Consider the following 27,065-nt stretch of genomic DNA (forward strand, 5'->3'; position numbering starts at 1 on the left):
GAGTCAAGTGGTAACAGGACAGAAACTGTGGAGAGGTGGTCAACAAAGTGAGCAGTGTCTTGAATGTAGGATGGGAAGTTATTGACAATAGTTTGGAGGTGTTGGTCAACAAAGGCAGAGGTCTGCTCTGTGGAAGCATTGTATCCAGCCACAAGGGGACGATCAGTAGGGAGACGTGTGAGGTTGGGTTTGTGGAGCTTGAGGAATAGGTAAGAGGTAGTAGTGCAAGGTGTTGCTGGTGTGAAGAGGGAGGTGGATTCAGGTGCCACGTTTTGAGATGGACCTAAGGCGTTGAGAAGGTATTTGAGGACGTGTATGGAGTGGAGTCTTTTCTCTGGCATTCCCAAAAACTTTCCCCACCCTTTGTGAAACACACTGCTCCAGAACACCCGTTCTATAACAGTGTTGTCTACCTTTCTGATAAAGCTCTGACCCCTAAAGAAGTCTCAGAACTTTTTAAATGCCTCATCTTTGCATTAAAATCTAATTTCAAGTACTTTCTAATGGCCTCACCTTCAGCCCCAAATCTAATTTCAATCATGCAGCACTTGTACAGGACATTATTTCGTTTACTTCTTCTTTGCAGTCAAAACAATTTTTCACAACACACCCCACTGATGACAACCAAATGAAACCACATACAGTACCTTCTTTACAACAGTTCCAACCTACTTCCACCAAAAAAATTTTTTTTTCAGGGAACTGCCAACAGCATCGATATAGTAAATAGTCTTCACGGGTATGCCGCTGGATCATGTTGTGCAAATTCCACAATATATCCTCAGAGAGAATGCGCAGCCGCGGAAATCGTGCATGCGCAATGATTTACCATATTCAATCTCCCTCTGCCAAAAATCGCAGAACAGCTCTCACGCGCCTGTGCTGTATGCTGTGTTTGTCAACAGTGCGGCCACACGTTACACACCAACAGCCATACTAGGCCAGTGTTATGACGGGCCTGTTATCAAAGAATCTTGATTTTTGAGTCATGATTTAATAGCAGCCAATGCAGGGTTCCAGTCTGTGATCAGTTGAAATCCCGTGTCCTTGTTGATGAAATTATTGGCTGTATGGATATGTATTGCTTCTTTAATGATGCAGACCCAGAAAGATGATGCCAGAGATAAAACTTCTGTCTTTTCATAAATCATACGATGTCCTGTATTCAGACAGTGTTCCGCAATTGCCAACTTTTCCAGTTGACGAAGGCGTGTATGATGCTGATGTTCATCGCAGCGTTCTTGTACTGTGCGGCATGTCTGGCCTATATATGCTGCCCCACACTGACAAGAAATTTTGTACACACCACATTTCCTCAGTCCAAAGTCATCCTTAACCGAGCACAAGAGATTTCTCAGTTTTGCATATGGTTAAAAAACACACTTAATTCCATATCTTCCGAAGACTCTTCGATTCTTGATGGCATAACACCAAAATATGACAAAAAGGACAAAGTGGTGGGTGTCTTCGTATCTTCATTCTGCTCCACAGACAGAATTCACCTGGGCCTGGATGGATTACCTATTTGTGTCTCAGAATAATTGTTTCGTCGGAACACTGTCTTCAAATGTTGTATTTCACTCGACATGCTCTCAGGATCAGATACCACATGTGCCCTATGAACTAATGTACGTAATGCACTATCGCATTGTGCAGGGTGATGGCAGTTTGTGGCCTGCAAATGTAGATCTGTATGCGTTGCCTTGCGGTAGATGCTGTGTCCCAAGATTCCATCTGCTGTCCTTCCTACCAAGACATCAGGAAAAGGTAAAGTACCATCTTTTTCCACCTCCAATGTAAATTCCATATTCAGATGGAGCTAATTCAAATGCTGAAGAAACTTAGGTAGAGTATCAAGTCCATGTGACTACACCACAAATGAATCATCCACATATGGCAGAAAACAAGAGGGTTTGAGAGTGGCTGACTGTAGTGCTTTTTCTTCAAAGTCTTTCATAAAATAATTGGCCACCAAAGGAGACAGAGAGCTTCCCATGGCGACACCATCCACTTGTTCAAAATATTTGTCTTGAAATAAGAAGTACGTTGAAGAAAGCATGTGTTTGAATAATTTTACTATGTCCTCCTCAAACTTGTTTCTAATGAGCTATAGACACAACATCGAAACTTACTAACAGGTCCAATGATTTCAATCTAACAAAACCAAGATTCTTTGATAACAGGCCCATCATAACATTGGCTAGTATAGCCATTAGTGAGTAATGTCTGGCCACACTGTTGACAATAACAGTGTACAGCACATGCAATTTTTGGCAGAGTTTGAACAGTGTACAGCACATGCAATTTTTGGCAGAGTTTGAATATGAAAAATCACTGAGCATGTTTGATTTCCTCGGCTGTGCATTCTTCGTGCACATTTTCTAAAAACGGGCGTCGGTGTGCGGATATCGTCAGTTGTACCTGGCCATGAGGAAGGTTGAACCACCTGAAGATGTTGGACACTTGCTCCGAGGAAATATTGTGGAATTTGCACAACGTAATCCGGCGTCAAACCTATGAAGACCATTTACAACACATCTGTGAGAATGCTTGAAGAGTCAGCATTGACATATTCAGAGAAACGCATAATACACATTGTTCTGTCTTTAAAAAGAGTATTCACTATTGGTTATGAAATGGTTCATCTTCACAGTGATAGAACAAAAATGAAAGCAAAGCGAAAACTGTGAATCTCAAAACACATTACATTTTATGAGAATTATGTCAGAAAAATTAAGTGTACTTACAAAAATATCTACCGTAACAATTTCACATGGCATACATACTATTTAACAAGGAAAGTATACACCATTGCTGACTTGAAAATTTAAGAAAGTTGATACTTAAAGCTATAACACGCAGGAGTGAAACTGTTGCAATTGATTAATAATATATACAGGGTACATCAAAGTGGATGGCGCAAACTTACATGGCTGAAAGAATATGATAACAGAAGCACAAATGTCAAGCAAACATGGGTTCTAAAATGCATATCTAAAGAGCTATGAGGTATTCTTGATTTTCGATATTGTGAAACAAGTCTCTTCTACTGCATGCTCTTTGCTTTCCATATTTTGGGAAGTGGTAGTACGGACCAAAACAAGAAAAAAAATGTCCAGTAAACATGTGCTCTAAAATGCATACTGTAACAGCTATGAGCACCTGTTCATCTTTGGTGCTTTGAAACACAACTATTCTAACAAACTTTTAACTTTTAAGGTATACCTTTTAGAGCACATGTTTACTGGCATTTTTTTTCTTGTTTTCCCAAAATATGAAAAGCAAAGAGATGTGTTTCGCAATACTGAAAATATCTCAAAGCTCTTAAGGTATGCATTTTAGAGCCCATGTTTACTTGAGATTCGTGCACCTATTACCATGTGCATTCAGCTGTGTAAGTTTGTGCCATCCTTTCTGATACATCCGTTATACACCACTGTTTGTGTCACGGGTACCAGGATTTCCTCACAACTATGGTCATTTAGTTATGATCACCAATGTGTACATATTTTCTGATAGTTAGATTCACAGATTTTTCATACCGATGCTGTGGGATAATACAAGGTATTTTGGGCATATGCCAGGTTCAGATTATAGATAAATTAGTTCAATAAAATTGGCTAGTGATTAATATGATAGAAGGGTCACATTTGTTGCAATAAAATGAATAATTACAGTTTTTAGAGAAGGAAAAATTGCTACTCACCATATTGTGGAGATGCTGAGTTGCGACAGGCACAACAAAAAGATTCACACAATTATAGCTTTTGGCCATTACGGCCTTTGTCAGCAATAAACACATCCACGCACGCACGCACGCGCGCGCACACACACACACACACACACACACACACACACACACACACACACACACACAAAACTTGCACACATGTCTGCAGTCTCAGATAACTGAAACCACACTTTTGTTTTTGTTGTGCCTATCGCGACTCAACATCTCTGCTATATGGTGAGCAGCAACTTGCCTTTTCTAATATTGTTACATTCCATCCTGGATATTCCATTGTTTGATTAATTGCAGTTTTTGTATGACACAATTATAAGTGATTTTAGTCTTAGTATCTAATAGGTTAGACTAAGTGTATCCTTGAACTGGTGATATAGACTTGATGTTCGAATTGTTTTGGTTGTTTTTTTTAGTTTTTATGCTCTTTGTTCTTAGTGGAACTGGCTCTGGTAACGTTTCAACGTTATGTGCCTACGTGTATTTTTCTTATGTTTTAGTTCTCGCCAAATGGTTGGCTTGTTGTTGGTATGTGACGTTGCAATATAACTGGATGTTTTAATAGTATCATGTGATTATTATATTACATAACACTATCACTTTATGCAGTATGCAGTTCCTCATTTGGTTACACTATTTGTATCCTTGAACCTATGATATGAATTTGACATTCAAGTTGTTATGCAACTACTAATCTGAATGATTCATTGTAGCTCTGTTGCCTCGTATAATTGTTCAACATTACATGTCTATGTATATTTTTGTACGTTGTAGTCCTTACCTAGTGGTCAGTTTGTTTTTAGCACAGTTGGTTGGTTGGTTGGTTGGTTGATTTGGGGGACGAGACCAAACAGTGAGGTCATTGGTGCCATCGGGTTAAGGGAGAATGATGAAGGAAGTCATCTGTGCCCTATCAAAGGAACTATCCTGGCATTTGCCTGAAGCGATTTAAGGAAATCACGGACAACCTAAACCAAGTTGGCAGAATATGGGTTTGAACTGTCGTCCTCCCAGATGCAAGCCCAGAATTATAATCACTGTGCCACCTCACTTGGTGCTTCTAACATGTGACATCATAATATCATGTGACATTACAACAGCAACATGAGACTGTTACACTATACAGTACTGTACATGCGTATGTTTATTATTACACATGGTAGTTTTCACCAAATGATTGGATTGTTGGTTTTTGTCATGTGACATAACACTGCCATGTGACAATTATATCACATAATATTGTACAGAATTTAAAACATCATAAGCAACTGTATCTCCTGTTATTGTATATCTTTTACTGTAATTTTAGTACACGTGTATCCCCCTGTGACTGTACTATCGTGTGAACATATGTTTTAACTTGTTCTTTGACCTATGGTCTTTGACACTGACTTTTAGCTTCTTTGATCAACTCCTGCGTGTTAGTCTACTGGGTCTTGTTGTGGCTGAGCAATGGTTCTACTTTCCATTGTCCATCGAACCAACAGAATATTCTTGTCCATACCTTTTCCAACCCTACTCACAAACCTGCAACCAATAGGGTCACTCCCTAGTGGTCGACCCAGATGCAAGACCTGCCTCATATACCCACCCACCACCTCCAACTGCAGTCCAGACACAGGCATTTCCTACTCAATAAAAGACAGGGCCATGTGTGAAAGCAGCCATGTTGCAAATATAGTGCAGCATTCTCCATGTGCATGACAAGTAACCAACCGTCTATTTGTATGAATGGTCACAATCAAATTGTGGCAAACTGCAAACCTGAACATCAAGTTGCTGCACATTCTGCACATAAGAACACAAATCTCTTCAACATCTGCTTTACTACACAGGCCACCTGGAAACTTGCTTCCAGCACAAGTTTCTCTGAACAACACACTTGTGACTTTTCTGTCCAACAAATCCTGCTCTCTCGCAAGCCCCCTGGTCTAAACAACCCCTGCTAATCTGTTCCCACTGTCTCACTTTGCCTTTTCCCTTCTCTCTTCTGTCCATAATGCTCCTGCTCCATCCAGATCATACACTGCCTTCTCCCACCTATGCTGCCCCCCCCCCCCCTGTCAATGTGGGAATTCTCTCCCCCTCTCTCTCTCTCTCTCCCCCCTCTCTCTCTCTCTCCCCCTCTCTCTCTCTCTCTCCCCCTCTCCCCCCCCCCACCCCACCCCCGCTTCAACCCTTCTCCCTTTCCTCTCCCTCATATTCACCTTTCACTCCCCCCCCCCCCCATTTTTCCCTACAGTTTCTCCCCTCTCCCTACATTTATATTTGTTGTATCTGCTGTACATTTTTTGTCTTGTTGTGTAGCTGTGAAGTCATCTGTCCAAAGACCTGCCTCTTCCTTGCCACCCCCTCCTTGTGTCCTTCCCTACTCCTCCCCACCCCCATCAGGCAATGACTTTCAACAATAATGCTTATAATTAGTCTTGCTGTGGTCATTGGAGTGCGCGTTTGCGTGTCTGTCTGGTTGTGTGCATCAATGTGAGTACAATTTTTGGATAAAGAGCTAGTGCTTGAAAGCTTGTGTGGATGCTGTTCTGTTACATGTTACTGTGCTCCATGTATTTATCACTGTTGGTGAGAGATTGCTTTTCCCTTATTTTATATATTGCTATAGCCAAGAATTTTAGTTATTGTTAATACTACTGAAGAAACATATTAGCTATGAAACTTCCCAACCTATTAAAACTGTGTGGCACCACGGCACCTGGCCTCAGACTCCAGCCACTGCATTTGACTCACACAATGACACACAGTTTTTCTGTATCGGGCAGTTACATCGCAGCATACACTCTGCCTTATAGTGAAAACTTCATTTGGGATACAGAATAAGTGACACAGTTATAGTTCGTATTCCACTTTACACAAAGTGTGTTTGTTTATATAACAGTTACAGAAGTACCAACATCCATGCAAATGACGAGACATAAAACATTTTTAACACTATACAAAAGTATTAATATAGAGCATTATGTCCTACTGTTGACGCAGTCATCTTTTGTCATCCAGCTACAAATCTGTAGTAGAATTATCCAACTGTTTCATTTTTGTTTTTTCTAATTTTTGACAAACTACAATAACTGTGGGCATATTCTTCCTGTAAACAAAGCACAAATTCCACAGAACACTTTTGATACCAATTGTTAATTTGGATTCCTGACACTAGTTTAATTGTGTAATATGGTACTCTTTTATGGGCTGCAAAACAACGCTATACTGCTTACAACATTCATTTATTTTTATTTTTTTGCTTCACTCCTCTGTGTTTTTTCAACTTTTTATTTTTGTGTGTGAGTAACTTTCCTCCTATACAACAAGCAAAACATTGCCATGTTCTTACAACTGTATGAAAATAGCAGTTTCAACAAAGAATTATGGTTATGACATTCATACAACAGACCACCCACAGCTATCTCCATATACAATTAAAAAAGGCAATAATTAGGAAAAAAGTTCTGTAATAGCTTTATTCGACTTTTACTTAATTATTTTCTTTATTGTTGTATATGCACATTCTACAAGATGGTTAATTGTATAACCTACTGTTTTCCAATAAAGAATAGTGATATGATGCAGTGCGGATGTTATCCCTCATTTAAAATTGCAAATCACTGTCTCCCCAAAATTTTAAGCTGTGAGATGAGGCGGTTAATCAAACATTTGAAATTAGTTTTCCTGCTCCTACACTTAAATCTACATAACAAGCCAAGCTGTTTCATATAATATAACACTTCATGTCCCCCTGCCCCATTCTCTTTTCTCCCTCTCTCATCTCTTTTTCTCTGACAATCATACTAAAATTAAGAATTTATCCTGAAAAGAAAGTATCTGCTAATGTTAATAACAGTATCTTAGCTTCTTATTTACCCCTGAAATACCCAATGGTAATTTCCATTTGCTCTTATAATATAGAAGAGTTATCATAAACATGATCATGTCATTTTAGCAGTTTGAATAGACACAGGGTTCTCCTTCAACATCCACCCCGGCAAAAGGTGGGAGAGTCCACTGTCAAGAGGACATGTCACAGTTTGTTGGCACTGCACAGCAGCTCCACTAAAGTGAATTATTTGAAGAATGGCGATCACAAGATATTTTTAAGCTAAAAGTTGGCACACACTTCAGCCGGGTACTTACTGTTCATCATGCTACAAAACACAGCCTGTTACACTCAAGGTTTACAAACAGTGTCCTGTGTATACTAACAATCATGTTACAACTTGTTGTTGTTGTTGTTGTTGTTCCGGTATTCAGTCCTGAGACTGGTTTGATGCAGCTCTCCATGCTACTCTATCCTGTGCAAGCTTCTTCATCTCCCAGTACCTACTGCAACCTACATCCTTCTGAATCTGCTTAGTGTATTCATCTCTTGGTCTCCACCTATGATTTTTACCCTCCACGCTGCCCTCCAATGCTAAATTGGTGATCCCTTGATGCCTCAGAACATGTCCTACCAACCGGTCCCTTCTTCTAGTCAAGTTGTGCCACAAACTTCTCTTCTCCCCAATTCTATTCAATACCACCTCATTAGTTACGTGATCTACCCATCTAATGTTCAGCATTCTTCTGTAGCACCACATTTCGAAAGCTTCTATTCTCTTCTTGTCTAAACTATTTATTGTCCATGTTTCACTTCCATACAAGGCTACACTCTATACAAATACTTTCAGAAACAACTTCCTGACACTTAAATCTATACACGATGTTAACAAATTTCTCTTCTTCAGAAACACTTTCCTTGCCATTGCCAGTCTACATTTCATATCCTCTCTACTTCGACCATCATCAGTTATTTTGTTCCCCAAATAGCAAAACTCCTTTACTACTTTAAGCGTGTCATTTCCTAATCTAATTCCCTCAGCATCACCCGACTTTATTCGACTACATTCCATTATCCTCGTTTTGTTTTTGTTGATGTTCTTCTTATATGCTCCTTTCAAGACACTGTCCATTCTGTTCAACTGCTCTTCCAAGTCCTTTGCTGTCTCTGACAGAATTACAATGTCATCGGTGAACCTCAAAGTTTGTATTTCTTCTCCATGGATTGTAATACCTACTCCGCATTTTTCTTTTGTTTCCTTTACTGCTTGCTCAATATACCTTGCTCAATATACAGATTAAATAAGATCGGGGAGAGGCTACAACCCTGTCTCACTCCCTTCCCAATCACTGCTTCCCTTTCATGTCCCTCGACTCTTATAACTGCCATTTGGTTCCTGTACAAATTGTAAATAGCCTTTCGCTCCCTGTATTTTACCCCTGCCACCTTTAGAATTTGAAAGAGAGTATTCCAGTCAACATTGTCAAAAGCTTTCTCTAAGTCTACAAATGCTAGAAACGTAGGTTTGTCTTTCCTTAATCTAGCTTCTAAAGTAAGTAGTAAGGTTAGTAATGCCTCAAGTGATCTTCCCCAAGGTTGGCTTCTACTAGTTTTTCCATTCGTCTGTAAAGAATTTGTGTTAGTATTTTGCAGCTATGGCTTATTAAACTGATAGTTCGGTAATTTGCACATCTGTCAACACCTGCTTTCTTTGGGATTGGAATTATTATATTCTTCTTGAAGTCTGAGGGTATTTCGCCTGTCTCATACATCTTGCTCACCAGATGGTAGAGTTTTGTCAGGACTGGCTCTCCCAAGGCCATGAGTAGTTCTAATGGAATGTTGTCTACTTACTGATAATATAAACAGGAACAATCTCAAACAGCCAGTACAGATTTATTTAGTAGGCGTGTTGTATTTCTTAAACAGGCTACCTCATGCACTCAACCAATGCCCCATTTGTGTTCACTAGTGTCCAATATCTCAGATAGTATAATTCATTTGATTTTTGACTAAAATGTTACTAGCAGAACTTGACTACAGTGTATCTTTTTCATAACATTACTCGGACATCAGCACGTTTTCCTTGAATCCATTAAGTGTGGATCTGGTTTTATGACCAACTTAGTATACACTGTCGACATCTTCAGATTTAGCCCAGTACTCAGGTTACCGATTACTTCAGGTCACTGAACTGGGATTTTGCTTAACAGAATCAGGTAACACTGATCGAATGTTTGAAAAAAATGTGGCATACATCATAAGCAAAATAGCCTTGCTGGTTAATTATATTGAGAGTTATGCATTTAATTTTTCTGACAAAACAACTATCCACACCTTTGTACTGCAAAGTGGGATGGAAGGCAAGCGATGAGAACTGACATACACTGAAGTGCCAAAGAAACTGGTATAGGCATTTGTAATCAAATATAGAGATATGTAAACAGGCAGAATACAGTGGTACAGTTGGCAATGCCTATATGTGACAACAAGTGACCGCAGCAGTTGTTAGCTTACTGCTGTTGCAAAGGCATGTTATCAAGATTTAAGTGAGTTTGAATGTGGTGTTACAATCAGCGCATGAGCTTAGGAGAAAGCATCTCTGAGGTAGTGATGAAGTGCAGATTTTCCCATACAACCCTTTCACGAGTGTACTTTGAATATAAGGAATCCAGTAAAACATCAAATGTCCAACATCGGAGCAGCTCTTTCCTATGGTGAGCCAGAACTAGTGTGAACATTTTTGGTGGCACAGTTGTTTCATGCTGGTGAGGTGGGTACACCACAACTGTCCGCTCCGCTCTGTCAGTTTAGATGGGAAATTGCTGTTGGCAGTTGCCCAGCTTAATTTTGCCCTCACCTGTCTACTTCTTAGCCTCCCGCTGTGTAACCAAATCTATTATTTGTTTCTCCTTCCGTCAAAGGAGGATAGTTCAAGCTAAATCCTTCTGGTAGCACCAGTTCACTGTGTGATCTCTCCAGCCATATTTACTGATTCATCACGCTTCCCTTCTTACCACACTCAACTAGTCCCATTCCTGAGGCTCTGTCATTAGGAATTGAGTCTCCCACCTACCAAGTGATGTAGTATTTTGTGATTAACATGGTGTCAGATCAGTCTTATCTTTGTTTGTTTGTTAATTTAGTGGAATATTGGTACTAGACCTTTGTTTAGTGAAGCTCTAGGGGACAGGTGGGCAACTGGTCACCTGCAGGTCGGATCTGGCCCAAGATTGGTTTCAATCCAGCCTGCAGAAGAAACTGGCTCTTGAGCAAGGTGCTCACACTACACTCTGCCCGGGACACTTTTTCAGATATTTCCAGCAATGCTCGGCTTGCTACGTCAATACTGCTTTTCACTGGCCATACGGTCTGTTAAAAGTTTTATTGAGCTCTGCTGTAATGGGTTTGAGGAGTTTTGGGCATTTCATACACTTCTAACAACATACAATTTGTACCTATCATTTGCTATGGTAGAAATGTCACACAGAAGTTAAGCGGCAATCACATGTTGAATATTATTGTTAATACAAACCGAAATATTCTCGGTGTTACCAAAGCGTATTGAGCATGTGGGGATGAGTATTAACCATTTGACGATTTGCGATTCTGTTATTTGCATTTTCCCAGTTTGGCTTTGATATAATACAGTCAACATAAGATAAGATCATATGATATAGACTTAAAAAAAAAAGAAGATGGCTTAAGGGGGGCTGGATGTCAAGCGAGCCAACTTGGAGCAGGAGAAGCACCACAGGACATTTTAATTTCCACTGTTTATCCTTTTACAAAAAAAATCATAAAACTTTGTCAGCATGACCAGGAAGGATTCAGAATTCATACTCATAGCAGTGGAAGTTTGAAAACATAACTTAATGATTTCCTTTACATGTGCAATTTCATCTTTTTTTCACTTACTAATGGCAGCATTTGTTGCTACAGGTACACTTTTCTTCATAAGTAAGAGAGATCTTCAATGAATTTTGCACAGCATACAAACCATACTTAAAGGTGTATGAAACTCTAGAATTTTCCAAATCTATTAAAAAGTGTGGAAAAAATGAGGTAATTAACTATAAAATTTGTGTTTTTTCTAAACATGAAGCTTAAAACATAACAGTTCATTTGTTTTTTCATAAATTAAATAAATTCTAGAGTTTCATACACCTGTGAGTATGGTATGTATGCTGTGCAAAATTCATCGAAGAATCTCCCCAACTTATGAAGAAAAGTGTACCTATAGCAACAAATGCAGCCATTAATAAGTGAAAAAATGATGAAATTTCACACGTAAAAAAATTTATTTTGTTATGTTTTTTAATGTCCACTGCAATGGGTGTGAATCCTGAATCCTTCCTAGTGATTCTGACAAAGTTTTACGAATTTATTTGTAAAAGTGTAGACACTGGAAATTAAAATGTCCTGAGATGCCTCTTCTGCTCCCAGTCGGCCCGTTTGACATCCTACCCCCCCTTAATTTATTTAGTGTTAAAGAAACTACCAACGCTTATGCAGTCAGTCATCAAAAGTATTTTTCGACAAATATTTACAAAACACTTGTAATAATGTTTGTGGATATTAACAAATTAAATTTCAAACTCTCGAAAGGCATGCATGTGGTCAAAAATCACTGAATTACTCCTAATTTCTTGTTGAATGGGATCACCTATCTCAGTGCCGAATTTTGTTTTACTATTATTTCCTGTATTAACCATTAGTAACTAGTTCTTGTCAGGTGGGGACATACTGTATTGTTGCAACAGATGAAATTTATAATAAATTAGCTGCAATCAGTTGCCTTTATAAGCATTTGTTATTCTGCGATGATGTTTCAAGATGCCTGGCATCCCACCATCAGAATTTTACGAGGGCTATTCAGAAAGGAGGGAACGCTTCGGAATTTAAAAAAATTATTATTATTATATACATCTGAAAGAGCGACTGACATACTACTTTTCCACATAGTCACCAAGACCTTTGTTGCAAACTTCTGCCACCTGAGACTTCAACCAGTGAGTACACTCCTGGAGTTCCGTGTCGTCATCAAAGTGCTGCGTTGCAAGCCAGTTCCTCATCTTGGGAAACAAGTGGAAGTCGTTTGGTGCAAGATCGGGGCTGTAGGGCGGATGAGGGAAAATTTTCATTTGAATGAATTAAGGAGTTCTTTAGTGCGGTTTGCTGTGCGAGGTCGGGCACTGTCGTGCAAAAACAAAATTTTGGATGTCGGCTTTCCTCGTCATTTTGAACTGCTCTTCCTAGGCTGTGCGCGGTTTGACAGTATCAAGCAAAATTTATGCTAATTCCACGTTCGAGAAAATCAATAAGAAACACATCTTGTTTATCCCAAAACACTGTTATGATCAACTTCCTTGCTGACAAGGTTAGCAAAAATTTTCTTGGTTTCTGGGGGAACCTTGTGTGCGCCCACTCCATGGACTAAAATTTTGTCTCTCAATTGATGTGTTTCACCCAAGTCTCATCACCGGTTATGATTCAATCCAGTAATGAATCACCATGTTTGTGGTAGGCCTCCACAAATGTCAATGTTGTCCCCATTCACTGTTCTTTATGGTACTCTGTAAGCATTCTGGCCACCCACTGTGCACAAAATTTGTGGTAGCCTAGCTTTTGAGTGACAATTTCGAACAACAAAGTCTGAGAAACTTGTGGAAAAGAAAGTGAAAGCTCCGTTATTGTGAAGCAATGGTTTTCACGAATCGTTTCATCAACTTTAGGGACAAGATCGTCAGTCACAATGCTCGGGCGTCCACTCTTCTCTTCATCAAGAACAATTTTTCGGTCATTTTTAAACTGATTGCACCATTTCCGTATGGAACATTCACTCATTACATTGACTCCATACACATTGCACAGTTCATGATAAATTTCTGTAGGTTTTAGGTTTTTTGCCAACAAAAACTGTACCACAGACCACGCTTCACAACTCGCGGGATTTTCGATTGCAGCACACATTTCAAATTCGAATATGGAAAAAACAAGACACACAGAGACGTTCCTGTTGTCACGGATGGATGCTGACTGAGCTGCGAAGCACGCACATTCAAAAATATACGCGATCAGCAGGCGGCTAGCGGTGTCAGATGGAAACATTCCTAACTTTCTGAATAGCCCTCATACATTTATCATTTATTTAAATATCATGAATATTGATTTCTTTGCTACTGGCACTGCAGAATTTTGAAATTAAGGTTTTTAAGGCAGCTACTATAAAACATTGTAAGTGAACAAACAATGTACATAATGCATAAATAAAAAACATCTGAAAATGGAAGTGAATGTACTCTTGAACATGTGTTTTGAGGCATAATTTGTTGGCACTGCATGGCAAGAAAGGAATGTCATTCATATTAGTGTGTTACCCCTTTAGCATGGACATTACTATTTAGACTTTATGTGATAGTTCAGTTGTTGTCGTGTCATGTGACAAGGCAGCCCTCAAGCTTAAGTAAGTACACGGATCAGGCTCATGGGTTACCTAAGGTTGCCCACGCTTGCTCTGGGGTACATATTTTTTATGCTGTAGTAGTGAATCTAGATGCTGTGACTTAAATTAAAGAATGAAGTGTCCTACCTCACAGAAAAATTAGTACATCCTGAAGAACAAACTCCTTTTATAGGAATTTGCATATTTTCTCTTAGCAAGACAACAGTGTTGAGCAGACAGTAATTTCATTAATGTAGATAATGTGTGTTAAATACATATCAGCGAACTGAGATTTTACTTTTACCAATACCTCTGAGGACAATCATTATTAGTTGCTATTTTTATTGTGAGCACCTACTAGATAGATAACCAACTGCTACACTTCTGCTATTAACATATAGTGGATGGGTATTCCATTTTATAGCTGTGCCAAGAATTGAGATCAACTACATTTTTATAACCCTTAGCAATAAGTGCTTCTTTACAACACTACAGAAAGTCAATTGCAACAGAGCCTCCCATAGTCTGTAGGTCCCCTATCCGGGTAAACTGTTTTCCAATGGAATGTCTGGCACTGTTTTGTAAATACTATTAGCACCACTTCTTACAGAAGGAGAAAGGTGGCACAGGAAAGCAAGTCAGTCTGGGAATATTTTGGATTTCTTGAAAAATTGTCTTTCAAATTTCATTTTCCTTCAATCTTTCAAGTACTTTCCCAGTACAATGTCACCAGTGCCTACATGCCAAAACAGTGTGTCTTTCAGGATAGAAGCAGCTCACTCAAGTAAAACCCACTGACAAGTGATGCCTTCCTTCTCTGCTGGACGCACCAATTTATCGATGCAAAAATGTTAACTGATGGGGAACATGGGAAGTGAACCACATATGTGGTTGTTGGAGAGCCTCTGAGGGGAGGGTGCAGCTGCTTCAGCCTTCAGCCAGAGTGGATGGCTTCTGCTGTCCACCTCTGGCCCTGCTCACCCAGGACCAGTCACCTGCAACTCGGACGTGGACCACCACCTCTCCCAGCTCCTATTCCTTTATTATTGTTGACCAAACTCCTAGGATTTCAGTCAGTCATTTGCTCCATTCCCCGGGTAAGTGCTTTCTGTATTCGATATATGAAGAATATATCCTGAGTCCAATCAATTTTAACTCCATTATTTCACCACCTCCCTTCCACTCCACATCCTGTAGAGTCAACCAATTCCTCTAATATCTGATAGTTTATTTCATTTTTTTTTCAGTTACTCAGAGCAAAGAAAACATATGACATGGCTATACACAAGTTACAGTGACTTAATCTAAGTTTGTAAACAATCATACAAATACTTATATGTATGTGTGAATGAGACATGCATGCAACAATAATAAAGTCAGAAAACAAAAGTGTGTTACCTGATCATGCATTGTTGAATGATTTTTACATAATTCCATCATAATTTCATAGAACAGTTCCTTGTAGTGCTCATCACCCAGGCCACCCTCCACAAGAATGTCCAACTTGGCAATCATTTCATCTTCGAACTGCAGTTATAGACCACACAAATCATCAGAAAAGATTGACCACCCATTGTATAAGAAATAAATAGAACAAACAGAATTTTACAAAACTCTACACGCTAATATGTTGGAGCAAAGTAGATACAACTAGAAATAAACAGCAAAAATCTTCTTCCAATACACATGTAATGGGCAATAACTGTCGATCAATACAATGAGGTAACAAAAGTCCATGGTGTGGACATATAAATTTTTAATTTTTTAATTGATCACACATGTTGCTCAACCTTTGTTTAGCACATGGTTACTTTAAATGTTGAAAATGTTCACCATTGGCAGCTATAGACATAACAGAAAGACAAGTGGTTGCCGCAACTACATCAGTCAACGTTAAAGTGTAAATCACTGCACATGTCGCTGTAATCTCCTGGTGAAGTTCCTAAAGCGTGCATAGTTTACGTTGATGGACATTATCTTTCTCAGTTCCCCACATCAATGGGCCCTCTTTGTCCAATCCAATGCCCTGGAAAATTGTCATCCAGCAAAGCTTATATGGCTAGGTGGTAGTGTGGTGGTGCCCCATCCTGTTGGTAGAAAACCTCTTCATCAGCTCCATAAAGTGAATGTATACCTGTCAAAATTGCTGTGCATAACATTTCCAGGTACTCTTCTCCAGTGCCATCAAAGAAAAAGGGTCCTGCTAAGCCCCTAGATGATAGTCCACACTACACACGAACCCCTGGTAGATTGATCACTTTATCCACATAAACATGTGGATTTACCGGTACCCAGTACACACTGTTATGTCGATTCACAGTTCCATTAAGTTTAAATTGTGCCTCGTCACTCCACACTATGTTCATCACAAATTGTTTGTCATCAGTTACCATTTGCTGTTACCACTTGCAAAATTGCATTTGGCAATCAGGATCACAATCATCATTAATTGCATGCTATAATCATGAAATGTAAACTTTCCACTTTGCAGTTTTCAGAATTCTTCACACACTTTTACTGCTAACCCTCACTTTACATGCACATTGCATAGCAGACTTCTGTGGAGAATTAACATGAGAGCCAACAAAGCAGGAATTGTAGCTGTATGCTGTGTTCCTGGTCCTCCTTTGTGAATATCACAAATTGTTCCATGCAATTCACCCTCGTCAATGATACATTTAATTGTCAAGTAGGTTGGCAGTTCTGTTTCAAACTCATGCTTCCACTGATGTTGCACTTCCAATGGCATTTTCAAACTTGAAAAACCGCTTCACAACATATTTTTTTTGCTCGAATGTCAAGTGTGCTCCAGCCATCTTGTTTTCTCATTACCGAGATGAAAGTACCAACATCTGTTGAGCCAAAACCCATACTACAACACACTCTCAACTCAAACTGAACGACAATATCAATATCTCAATAGAGACTGACAAAGAGTGTAAACATTTTTCTGGCGAACTCTGTAGTCTGTATTGTCACAAAAATACTAATATTATACTCATCTTGGATGACATTTAGCAGTAGTTGGTCATTCATTAAAATTCGAAACAGAACTAAGCACAAGCTTCCAAACCTGACCATACTAAAATTTTACTGTTTGGACCATGCATTGAGGACAGAGAAAGTAAAATGACTGTAGAGAGATGGAAAATGCCTTTGAATAATTGTAGGATTGAAAACATGTGGAAATGGTCACTCTGTATTAAGAAGCAACGGAAACACTACATAAATATTCCAATACATTAGTCTCTGACTAATGAATTGATATATCAAATGTAGACAACGAAGTGGTCCAATGGTGGCTGAATTTAAATCAAGAAGAAAATGATACTATCGGCGAGAAACAATTCTGGACAGTTTTCACGACTTTATTGGTGTTACTGTCTTTTCATACTCAAAAGGGTTGTTTAATTGCTGTTGCTTTATTAGAATGCACACAATTTAAATTTTGGGGATACTATTTTATATTTGTCACAGTAGACATGTTTTCAAAATTTATCGAACTATACCTTACTAGAAAATTGTTGATTTTGAAAATAGAATGGGGTTGTTCCACACATCCAGGAAAACTGGAAACAGTAATGTCAGATAATGGTCCAAATTTGGTTCAAAGCAATCGTTTATTGCAAGATCACCAATGAAACACATTTTAATGACTGCTTACCACCCATCTAGTAGTCCTGCAATGAGATGCATGAGAGAAATTGGTAGTGTGTGCCGTAGTAGTCACAAACCCCATCTTGGATTAAGTATATACCATATTTACTCGAATCTAAGCCGCACCTGAAAACCGAGACTCGAAATCAAGGAAATAAATTTTTCCCGAATCTAAGCCGCACCTGAAATTTGAGACTTGAAATTCAAGGGGAGAGAAAAGTTTTAGGCTGCACCTCCAAACCAAAACAAAGTTGGTCCATTGTAATGAAACACAATTTAGGTCGAATGAATGACAACACAGCTATAGTAATTTGGTTCGAGTCGTAAACTTAGCACTTAAGCTTTATCAGGTAGGAAATGCTATGTGTCAGGCGCTCTGTCCGTATTTATACGGGTACCTTTCCTTTTCCACGTGCTTCGTCTGGTTTGAATTGACTGCTTATTTTTCTTTGATCAGATAAGTGCCGTTCTCTTTGTTATAGGTGTTTACGTCACTCTAAGCTGAAAATGCATTACTGTACTGAGTCATGCATTGTTTGTTGCATTCTGATAATGTGTGTTTACGACTTGTCGCCGCTCCCAGCATGGCTTGCTTTTGAGCACACTACCGTCGCTTACAATTAAAAAACAAAAGAGAGGAATCGTCTCATTAGCGAAACAATGGCAAGAGACTGCTATTTTTTGTTACTTACACTGCTGCTTTCTTCGATAATGATCAACAAGAACCAAATAATAGACTGTATATGATAGAAGATGTTCTAAACGAGAATTTAGCAAAAATTTTTCTCTGATTGAAAATCTTTGCAGACGCCTCTTTGGTACATTATGGTCTGCACAGAAATTAGAGTCATCTTAGATTTAAAAATCTAGTCAATTGCTGTGCTTCATTTCTGACTATACCACTATTAGGCATAAGAATAATACGAATATAAACATGACATGATATGTATATTATTCCGCATTTGCTGTTGTCTCACTCTAGTTTCGTAGTTTATTAGGCATACAGGATTTAAATGAGATAGCAGCAAACACGAAACAATACAAGGCAAAATGTTTATGTTCGTATTATTCTTATGGAGAAGAGAATACTGCAAGTGATTTACAATACATAAAAGTTCCTATTAGCAACCATCTCTTCTCACAGGTAGGAAACAATTCAGAATGAAGAGTTGGCCATATTGACAAACATCCCAAACAGTCTTGCCAGTCGGATTTTCATAGTACATTCGAAGATGAACAATAGGGAATTTGTATTTTCTTCGTTGGATAATGTATGAAAATGCAGTGGTCGAAACTCGGGACGGAGGAAAAAACTCATCTTCCAACCTTTTTTTTTTTTTTTAATTTATTTACTGACGCAGAGGTTTTGGCGCCAGTATTTATCTTTGTGCCTACAAAGCATGCCTGTGTAGCGCTACATATATTCGATGGCAGAATTTAGTTGTGGCGACACCTACCAACACTTTTCAGAACTTCCGCTTACTCTGCACTCGATTCTAAGCCGCAGGCGTTTTTTTGGATTTCAAAATCGGGAAAAAGTGCGGCTTAGATTCGAGTAAATACGGTAATCAATTTTGAAGATACAACGACCAGTTTGAAACACTCATCCATGGGTTTTTCACCACATGAAATACTATTTGACATAAAACCAGGTAATATTATAAAGGAATTATTTAAATTTTCAGACTTTAGACATATTTTTGTGCAAGAAAGAAGTGCCATTGTAAAAGACATAATGAAGAAACAAGGTGAATCACAAAAAAGAAGACATTATGCTAGAGTGAAAGTGACACAGTCGAAGACAGGAGATTTGGTTTTAGCAATATAAGGAAAAGAATACATTGCTATTCACCATAAAGATGGCACGTTGACTTGCAGACAGCCACAACAATTCTTCAGAAAAGGAAACACAGACATGGGGAGATGGGGAGGAGAGAAGGGAACTGGAAAAGGAGAGGAGCAGAGAAGGGTAAAGACAGGCAGATGTGTTGGGAGGGGCAGATTATAATAAGAGTAAGGGACATGAACAAAGATATGATAAGACAGAGGGAGTGGAACTGTTTGGTGGAGGGTGTGGGGATAGTAGGTTACCATACTTTAAGCCCGGACTGAAAACATGTGGAAATGGTCACTCTGTATTAAGAAGCAACGGAAACACTACATAAATATTCCAATACATTAGTCTCTGACTAATGAATTGATATATCAAATGTAGACAACGAAGTGGTCCAATGGTGGCTGAATTCAAATCAAGAAGAAAATGATACTATCGGCGAGAAACAATTCTGGACAGTTTTCACGACTTTATTGGTGTTACTGTCTTTTCATACTCAAAAGGGTTGTTTAATTGCTGTTGCTTTATTAGAATGCACACAATTTAAATTTTGGGGATACTATTTTATATTTGTCACAGTAGACATGTTTTCAAAATTTATCGAACTATACCTTACTAGAAAATTGTTGATTTTGGGATTGGAGACTGTGTCGGAAGGACAACTTCCATTTGTGCTGCTCAGACAAGCTGGTGGTAGAGGGGAGTATCCCGGTGGCCCAGGCTGTGAAGCAGCCACTGAAATCAAGCATGTCATGTTCAACTGACTGTTGTGCCACAGGGTCGTCTACTTTGCTCTAGGCCATTGTTTGTATGTGGCTATTCATCCTGGTGGACAGTTAGTTACTAGTCATAACAATATAAAAACTGTGCCCTCATATCAGCACAGCTGACATGTGTCATGGCTGCTTTCACAGGTGGCACTGCCTCTGATGGGTTAGGGTAATCCCGAGACAGGACTGGAATAGGAAATGCAGGGCGGCTGGATTGGTCAGGTTGTGCCCCTGGGTTGGAATTCGGAATTACCTACAAACAAATCTGGTGTACAGCTATGGGCACCCACATGGCACCATCCTATGCCAATCTATTCATGGTATATCTAGAGGAAGCCCTCCTAAAGACCCAACTCCTAACCTATCACCTGGTTCAGATTCATTGATGACATCTTTGCTATCTGGATAGAAGGTGACGACACCCTATCCACATTCCTCCAGAACCTCAACAACTTCTCTCCTATTTGCTTTACCTGATCCTACTCAACCCAACAAGCCACCTTCCTAGTTGTTGACATCCACCTCAAAGATGGCTACATCAGTACCTCCATCCATATGAAACCTACTAACCACCAGCAATACCTCCGCTTTGACAGCTGCCACCTGTTCCATACCAAGAAGTCCCTTCCGTACAGCCTAGCCACCTGTGGTCATCGCATCTGCAGTGGCGAGCAGTCCCTCTCAAAATATACTGAGGGTCTCACAGAAGCCTAACTATCCTCCATAACTATCCTCCCAAACTTGACCGTAACTAACCTCCCAACCTTGTACAAAAACAAATCTCCCGTGCCTTATCTTTCCAGTCACCCACCACCTCCAAAAGTACCACCATCTGGCCACAGAGGAGCATTCCCCTCAGTACCACCCAGGACTGGAGCAACTGAATTACATTCTCTGCCAGAATTTCAATTACCTCTTGTCATGCCCTGAAATGAGAAATGTCCTGCCCACTACCCTTTCCATCCCTCCCAAAGTGGTATTCTGCCATCCACCGAAACCACGCAATATACTCATCCATCCTCACACAATCCCTGCTCCCAATCCCTTACCACATGTCTCATATCCCTGTAATGGACCTAGATGCAAGACCTGTCCCAAACATACCCCCAACACCAGCTACTCCAGTCCGGTCACTGACATCACCTATCCCACCAAAGGCAGGGCTACCTGTGAAACCAGTCATGTGGTCTACAAGTTAAGCTGCAACCATTGTGCTGCATCCTATGTAGGCATGACGACCAACAAGCTGTCTGTCCACATGAATGGCCACCGACAAACCATGGCCAAGAAACAAGTGGTCCACCCTTTTGCTGAACACACTGCCAAACACGACATCCTTCATTTCAATGACTACTGCATGGCCTGTGCCATATGGATCCTTCTCACCAACACCAGCTTTTCTGAATTGCACAGGTGGGAACTTTCCCTGCAATGCATCCTATGTTCCTGTAACCCTCCTGGCCTCAAACTTCGTTTGTCACTGTCCTCACCCATCCAGCCCCTTCCCTGTTCCCATTCCAGCACTACACAGCTGTCATTCCACCACCACACCTAGTCTTTTTCTTTGTCTTCTTTTCCACCTCTCCCTGTTCCCCCTTCCAACCTCTGCCCCGGCCCTCCACCTAACTTGCAGCCCTTCACTGTCCGTCACCCCCACCATACTATCCCTCACCTCCCCACCCCAGTTCCTCCTTACCCCCACCCAGTCACCACTCCCATCATGCAATGGTGTTGCTGCTCGCAGGGTTGTTCAGTTGCCTGAGACTGTAGTCGTGTGTGTGACTAGCATCTGCGTGTGTGCGCGCGCGTGCACGCAAGTGAGCCTCTTTGTGTCTATTGTTGATAAAGGCCTTAATGGCTGAAAGCTAAAATTGTGAGAGTCTTTTTGTTGAGCATATCTGCAACAGCATCTCCCCTATATAGTGAGTAGCAACTTTCCACCTCACAATATTGCAACAGCATCATTCTGTCATGTCTGCCTGTATTGTGCAGTTGCAGGTGCACATGGCACATTTAATGTTGATTTTCAGGTTAGTTTAGGTATGGTCTGATTATTTAGCCACTACGGTGTTCATTATGGGTGACACAAAGCAAACACAAAAAGTATTACTCCAAAAAGTGTCAGAGAGGACATATATTTTCTACTAGGGACAGTCAGAAGCACAAATAGCAGCCTCGTCTACCACTCACAGCAGTGAAGCCATTTATCAGGATAGGCAAGGACTGCAGCACGAGATGTAGGACACAGACAAGTAGCACACTGGCGCACATGTGCACTCACAGACATAAAATTTTATATTGTAGAGATGTATATAAGGTACTATTTTCATAATGCTCTTAGGCAGTTGTGAAATAAGGGTATTATGATGGAATGCTCTGATTTCTTCATGGATTATTATGATGTGTTACGGTTTTTGGATGATTATTATTATTATTATATTTATTGTGTTAGTTGCACGAAGAGTACATTATATTGTGAGGAGAGTTGGAATATACTGAAGGATACGACGATGATGATGATGATGATGATGATGACAACGACGACAACAGGGTTTGTGACAGTCTTTTCGTTGCGACTATCTGTGACTCAGCTTCTACGTTATATGGTGAGTAGGAACTATCCATTGCACAGTATTGTTGGCTAGTAGTATACTGCATTAATTGAATAATATGGAATATATTCACAGAGAAGTATTTGTAACTTTTTGAGCAAATAAAAGCGTGGTCATCAACAAGAGAAAACATAGTGTGCTAGTTGTAGATCTGCTGATACTGTAATGTAAATAAATTGTAATCTGATAATTTCATTACTGCACTCATGTGGGATACGCTCTCATGGCCTCTTTTCAGCTTTTAATTTTAGTGCCGTTTTTTTCACATCCTCCATTAGCAACTAATGCTGCTTGACTTGACTGTTATTTAATGGTGTGTATTTATATACGATTGCATTGTAAGAACTGTTGTGTTTATTTAGTGTCATGCATGAGAATGTTCAATTGAATATATCTGTTTATGAGTGTGCCTACTACATTCTGCTTCTTTAAAACAATTTCTGGCCCCCCTCCTAACTTCCCACATAACTTTCTATATAGTACCTATCATTTATTTCTGTTACAAAACCGCAACCTTTAATTTTCACATTCTTATATTCACTGTTCTTTAACTTTCCTTTTTTTCATTCCTTTAGCCTCTCAACCATACAATCACGAATCGCTGCCAATTCTAAAAATTCTCCTTTGCCCTATCCAACCTCGTCACACATCTTCTTTTTGAAATGTTGACTGGCACATGCTATTCCACCTAATGAGATCCATTAAAACTGGGCTGTCATCATTTCTACTGCAAAAACCTCCACTTTTCCCAATCCCATCAGTTATCTGGTCGCTCATAAGCACACAATCCTAGGTCCATCCATACTTGAGAACCTACACTACTTCCCACAAATACTTCTACTCTGTAAGCACAGCTTCCTGAATGATATCTGCTTGCCCTTAAACAGTTGGAACAACATTCTCAGCAATATCTAAGGAAGCTGTCATAGCTACTCCTGTCCTATGCCCCCCCTCCCTCCCCCCCCTCTCTCTCTCTCTCTCTCTCTCTCTCTCTCTCTCTCTCTCTCTCTCTCTCTCTCTCTCACACACACACACACACACACACACACACACACACCAATCCCTCACAGTTCTCCAACCATGCCTTGAATATTTATTCCACTTTCTACATCCCCAAAAAAACTTTCTCCACTCTCTATGAAATACACTGTTCCTGAGTACCTATTGCATAACATATTTCATCTACCTCTACGTCTATACTCTGCAAACCACCATGAGGTGCATGGCAGAGGGTACACCTCAATGCACCAGTTATTAGGGTTTCTTCCTGTTCCATTCACATATGGAACACAGGAAGAACAGTTGTTTGAATGCCTCTGTGCGTGCAGTAATTATTCTAATCTTATCATCATGATTCCTGTGCAAGCGATAAATACATCGTTGTAATATATTTGCAGAGTTATCATTTAATGCTGGCTCCTGAAACTTTGTTAACAGACTTTCTCAGGATAGTTTAAGTCTGTCTCCAAGAGTCTTCCACTTCAGTTTCTTCAGAATCTCTGTAACACTCTCCCATGGATTACACAAACATGTTACCATTCATGCTGCCCCTCTCTGTATACCTTCATTATCCGCTGTTAGTTCTATCTGGTATGGGTCCCACACATTTGAGCAATATTCTAGGATGGGTCACACGAGTGATTTTTAAGCAGTCTCTTTTTGTAGATTGACTGCACTTCCCCAGTATTCTATCAATAAACGAAAATCGACCACCTGTTTTACCCACAACTGAACCTTTGTGATCATTTCTTTTCATACCCCTACAAAGTGTTACACCCAGATATTTGTATGAGTTGGTCATTTCCAACAGTGACTCATTGATATTAGAGTTATAGGATACTACATTTTTCCATTATGTGAAGTGCACAATTTTACATTTTTGGACAGTTAGAGGATGTTTCAAATCTCTGCACCATGTTAAAATCTTATCAAGATTTGACAATATTTATGCAGCTTCTCTCAGAAAGTACGTTATAGATAACTGTTTCATTTGCAAAAGCCTGATTTTATTATTAATTTTGTCTGCATGGTCATTAATATACAACATGAACAGCAAGGGTCCCAACAAACTTACCTGGGGCACACCTGAAGTTTCTTTTACATCTCTCGATGACTTTATATCCAAGATAACATGCTGTGTCCTCCCTACCAAAAAGTCCTCAATCCAGTCGCAAATTTCACTTGATACCCCATTTGATTGTACTTTTCACAATAAGCGTAGGTTCGGTACTGAGTCAATTGCTTTTCGAATCTCAACAAACAGTGCATCTTGCTTATTGCCTTGATCCAAGGCTTCATTATGTCATGTCAAAAGTGTGAATTGCATTTCACATGATCGATGTCTTTGAAAATCGCACTGGTTGATATTGAGGTCATTCTGTTCAAGGTACCTCATTATGTTTGAGCTCAGAATGCTGTTGTTGTTGTTGTTGTTGTTGTTGTTGTCGTGGTGGTCTTCAGTCCTGAGAGTGGTTTGATGCAGCTCTCCATGCTACTCTATCCTGTGCAAGCTTCTTCATCTCCCAGTACCTACTGCAGCCTACATCCTTCTGAATCTGCTTAGTGTATTCATCTCTTGGCCTCCCTCTACGATTTTTACCCTTCACACTGCCCTCCAATACTAAATTGGTGATCCCTCGATGCCTCAGAACATGTCCTACGAACCGATCCCTTCTTCTAGTCAAGTTGTGCCACAAGCTCCTCTTCTCCCCAATTCTGCTCAATACCTCCCCATTAGTTATGTGATCAACCCATCTAATCTTCACCATTCTTCTGTAGCACCACATTTCGAAAGCTTCTATTCTCTTCTTGTCCAAGCTATTTATCGTCCATGTTTCACTTTCATACATGGCTACACTCTATACAAATACTTTGAGAAACGACTTCCTGACACTTAAATCTATACTCGATGCAAACTAATTTCTCTTCTTCAGAAACGCTTTCCTTGCCATTGCCAGTCTACATTTTATACCCTCTCTACTTCAGCCATCATCAGTTATTATTCTCCACAATTAGGAAAACTCCTTTACTACTTTAAGTGTCTCATTTCCTAATCTTATTCCCTCAGCATCACCCGACTTAATTTGACTACATTCCATTATCCTCGTTTAGCTTTTATTGATGTTCATCTTATATCCTCCTTTCAAGACACTATCCATTCCGTTCAACTGCTCTTCCAAGTCCTTTGCTGTCTCTGACAGAATTACAATGTCATCGGCGAACCTCAAAGTTTTTATTTCTTCTCCATGGATTTTAATACCTACTCCAAATTTTTCTTTTGTTTCCTTTACTGCTTGCTCAATATACAGATTGAATAACATCGAAGAGAAGCTACAACCCTATCTTACTCTCTTCCCAACCACTGCTTCCCTTTCATGCCCTTCAACTCTTATAACTGCCATCTGTTTTCTGTACAAATTGTAAATAGCCTTTCGCTCCCTGTATTTTACCCCTGTTACCTTTACAATTTGAAAGAGAGTATACCAATCAACATTGTCAAAAGCTTTCTCTAAGTCTACAAATGCTAGAAACATAGGTTTGCCTTTTCTTAATCTTTCTTCTAAGATAAATCGTAGGGTCAGTATTGCCTCACGTGTTCCAAAATTTCTACGGAATCCAAACTGATCTTCCCCGAGGTCGGCTTCTATCAGTTTTTCCATTCGTCTGTAAAGAATTCCCATTAGTATTTTGCAGCTGTGACTTATTAAACTGATAGTTCGGTAATTTTCACATCTGTCAGCACCTGCTTTCTTTGGGATTGGTATTATTATATTCTTCTTGAAGTCTGAGGGTATTTCGCCTGTCTCGTACATCTTGCTCACCAGGTTGTAGAGTTTTGTCAGGACTGGCTCTCGCAAGGTTGTCAGTAGTTCTAATGGAATGTTGTCTACTCCGGGGGCCTTGTTTCGAATCAGGTCTTTCAGTTCTCTGTCAAACTCTTCTCGCAATATCATATCTCCCATTTCATCTTCATCTACATCCTCTTCCATTTCCATAATATTGTCCTCAAGTACATCGCCCTTGTATAGACACTCTATATACTCCTTCCACCTTTCTGCTTTCCCTTCTTTGCTTAGAACTGGGTTTCCATCTCAGCTCTTGATATTCATGCAAGTGGTTCTCTTTTCTCCAAAGGTCTCTTTAATTTTCCTGTAGGCAGTATCTATTTTACCCCAAGTGAAATAA

At 39.7% G+C, this 27,065-nt stretch overlaps 1 protein-coding gene across 9 annotated transcripts in view; it reads right to left on the reverse strand.

The window, feature by feature from the left end:
- LOC126355928 (dedicator of cytokinesis protein 1) overlaps window positions 1-27,065 on the reverse strand; it is a 452,703-nt gene that overhangs the window by 181,880 nt on the left and 243,758 nt on the right. For all 9 annotated transcript variants that reach the window (XM_050006495.1, XM_050006492.1, XM_050006496.1 and 6 more), the window contains one exon: window positions 15,406-15,534. In XM_050006495.1, coding sequence (XP_049862452.1) covers window positions 15,406-15,534 — 129 coding nt within the window. The remainder of the gene's footprint in view (window positions 1-15,405; window positions 15,535-27,065) is intronic.

The sequence above is a fragment of the Schistocerca gregaria genome, chromosome 3 (genome assembly GCF_023897955.1).
Source record: "Schistocerca gregaria isolate iqSchGreg1 chromosome 3, iqSchGreg1.2, whole genome shotgun sequence".
In the NCBI taxonomy this organism is placed as follows: Eukaryota; Metazoa; Arthropoda; class Insecta; order Orthoptera; family Acrididae; genus Schistocerca; species Schistocerca gregaria.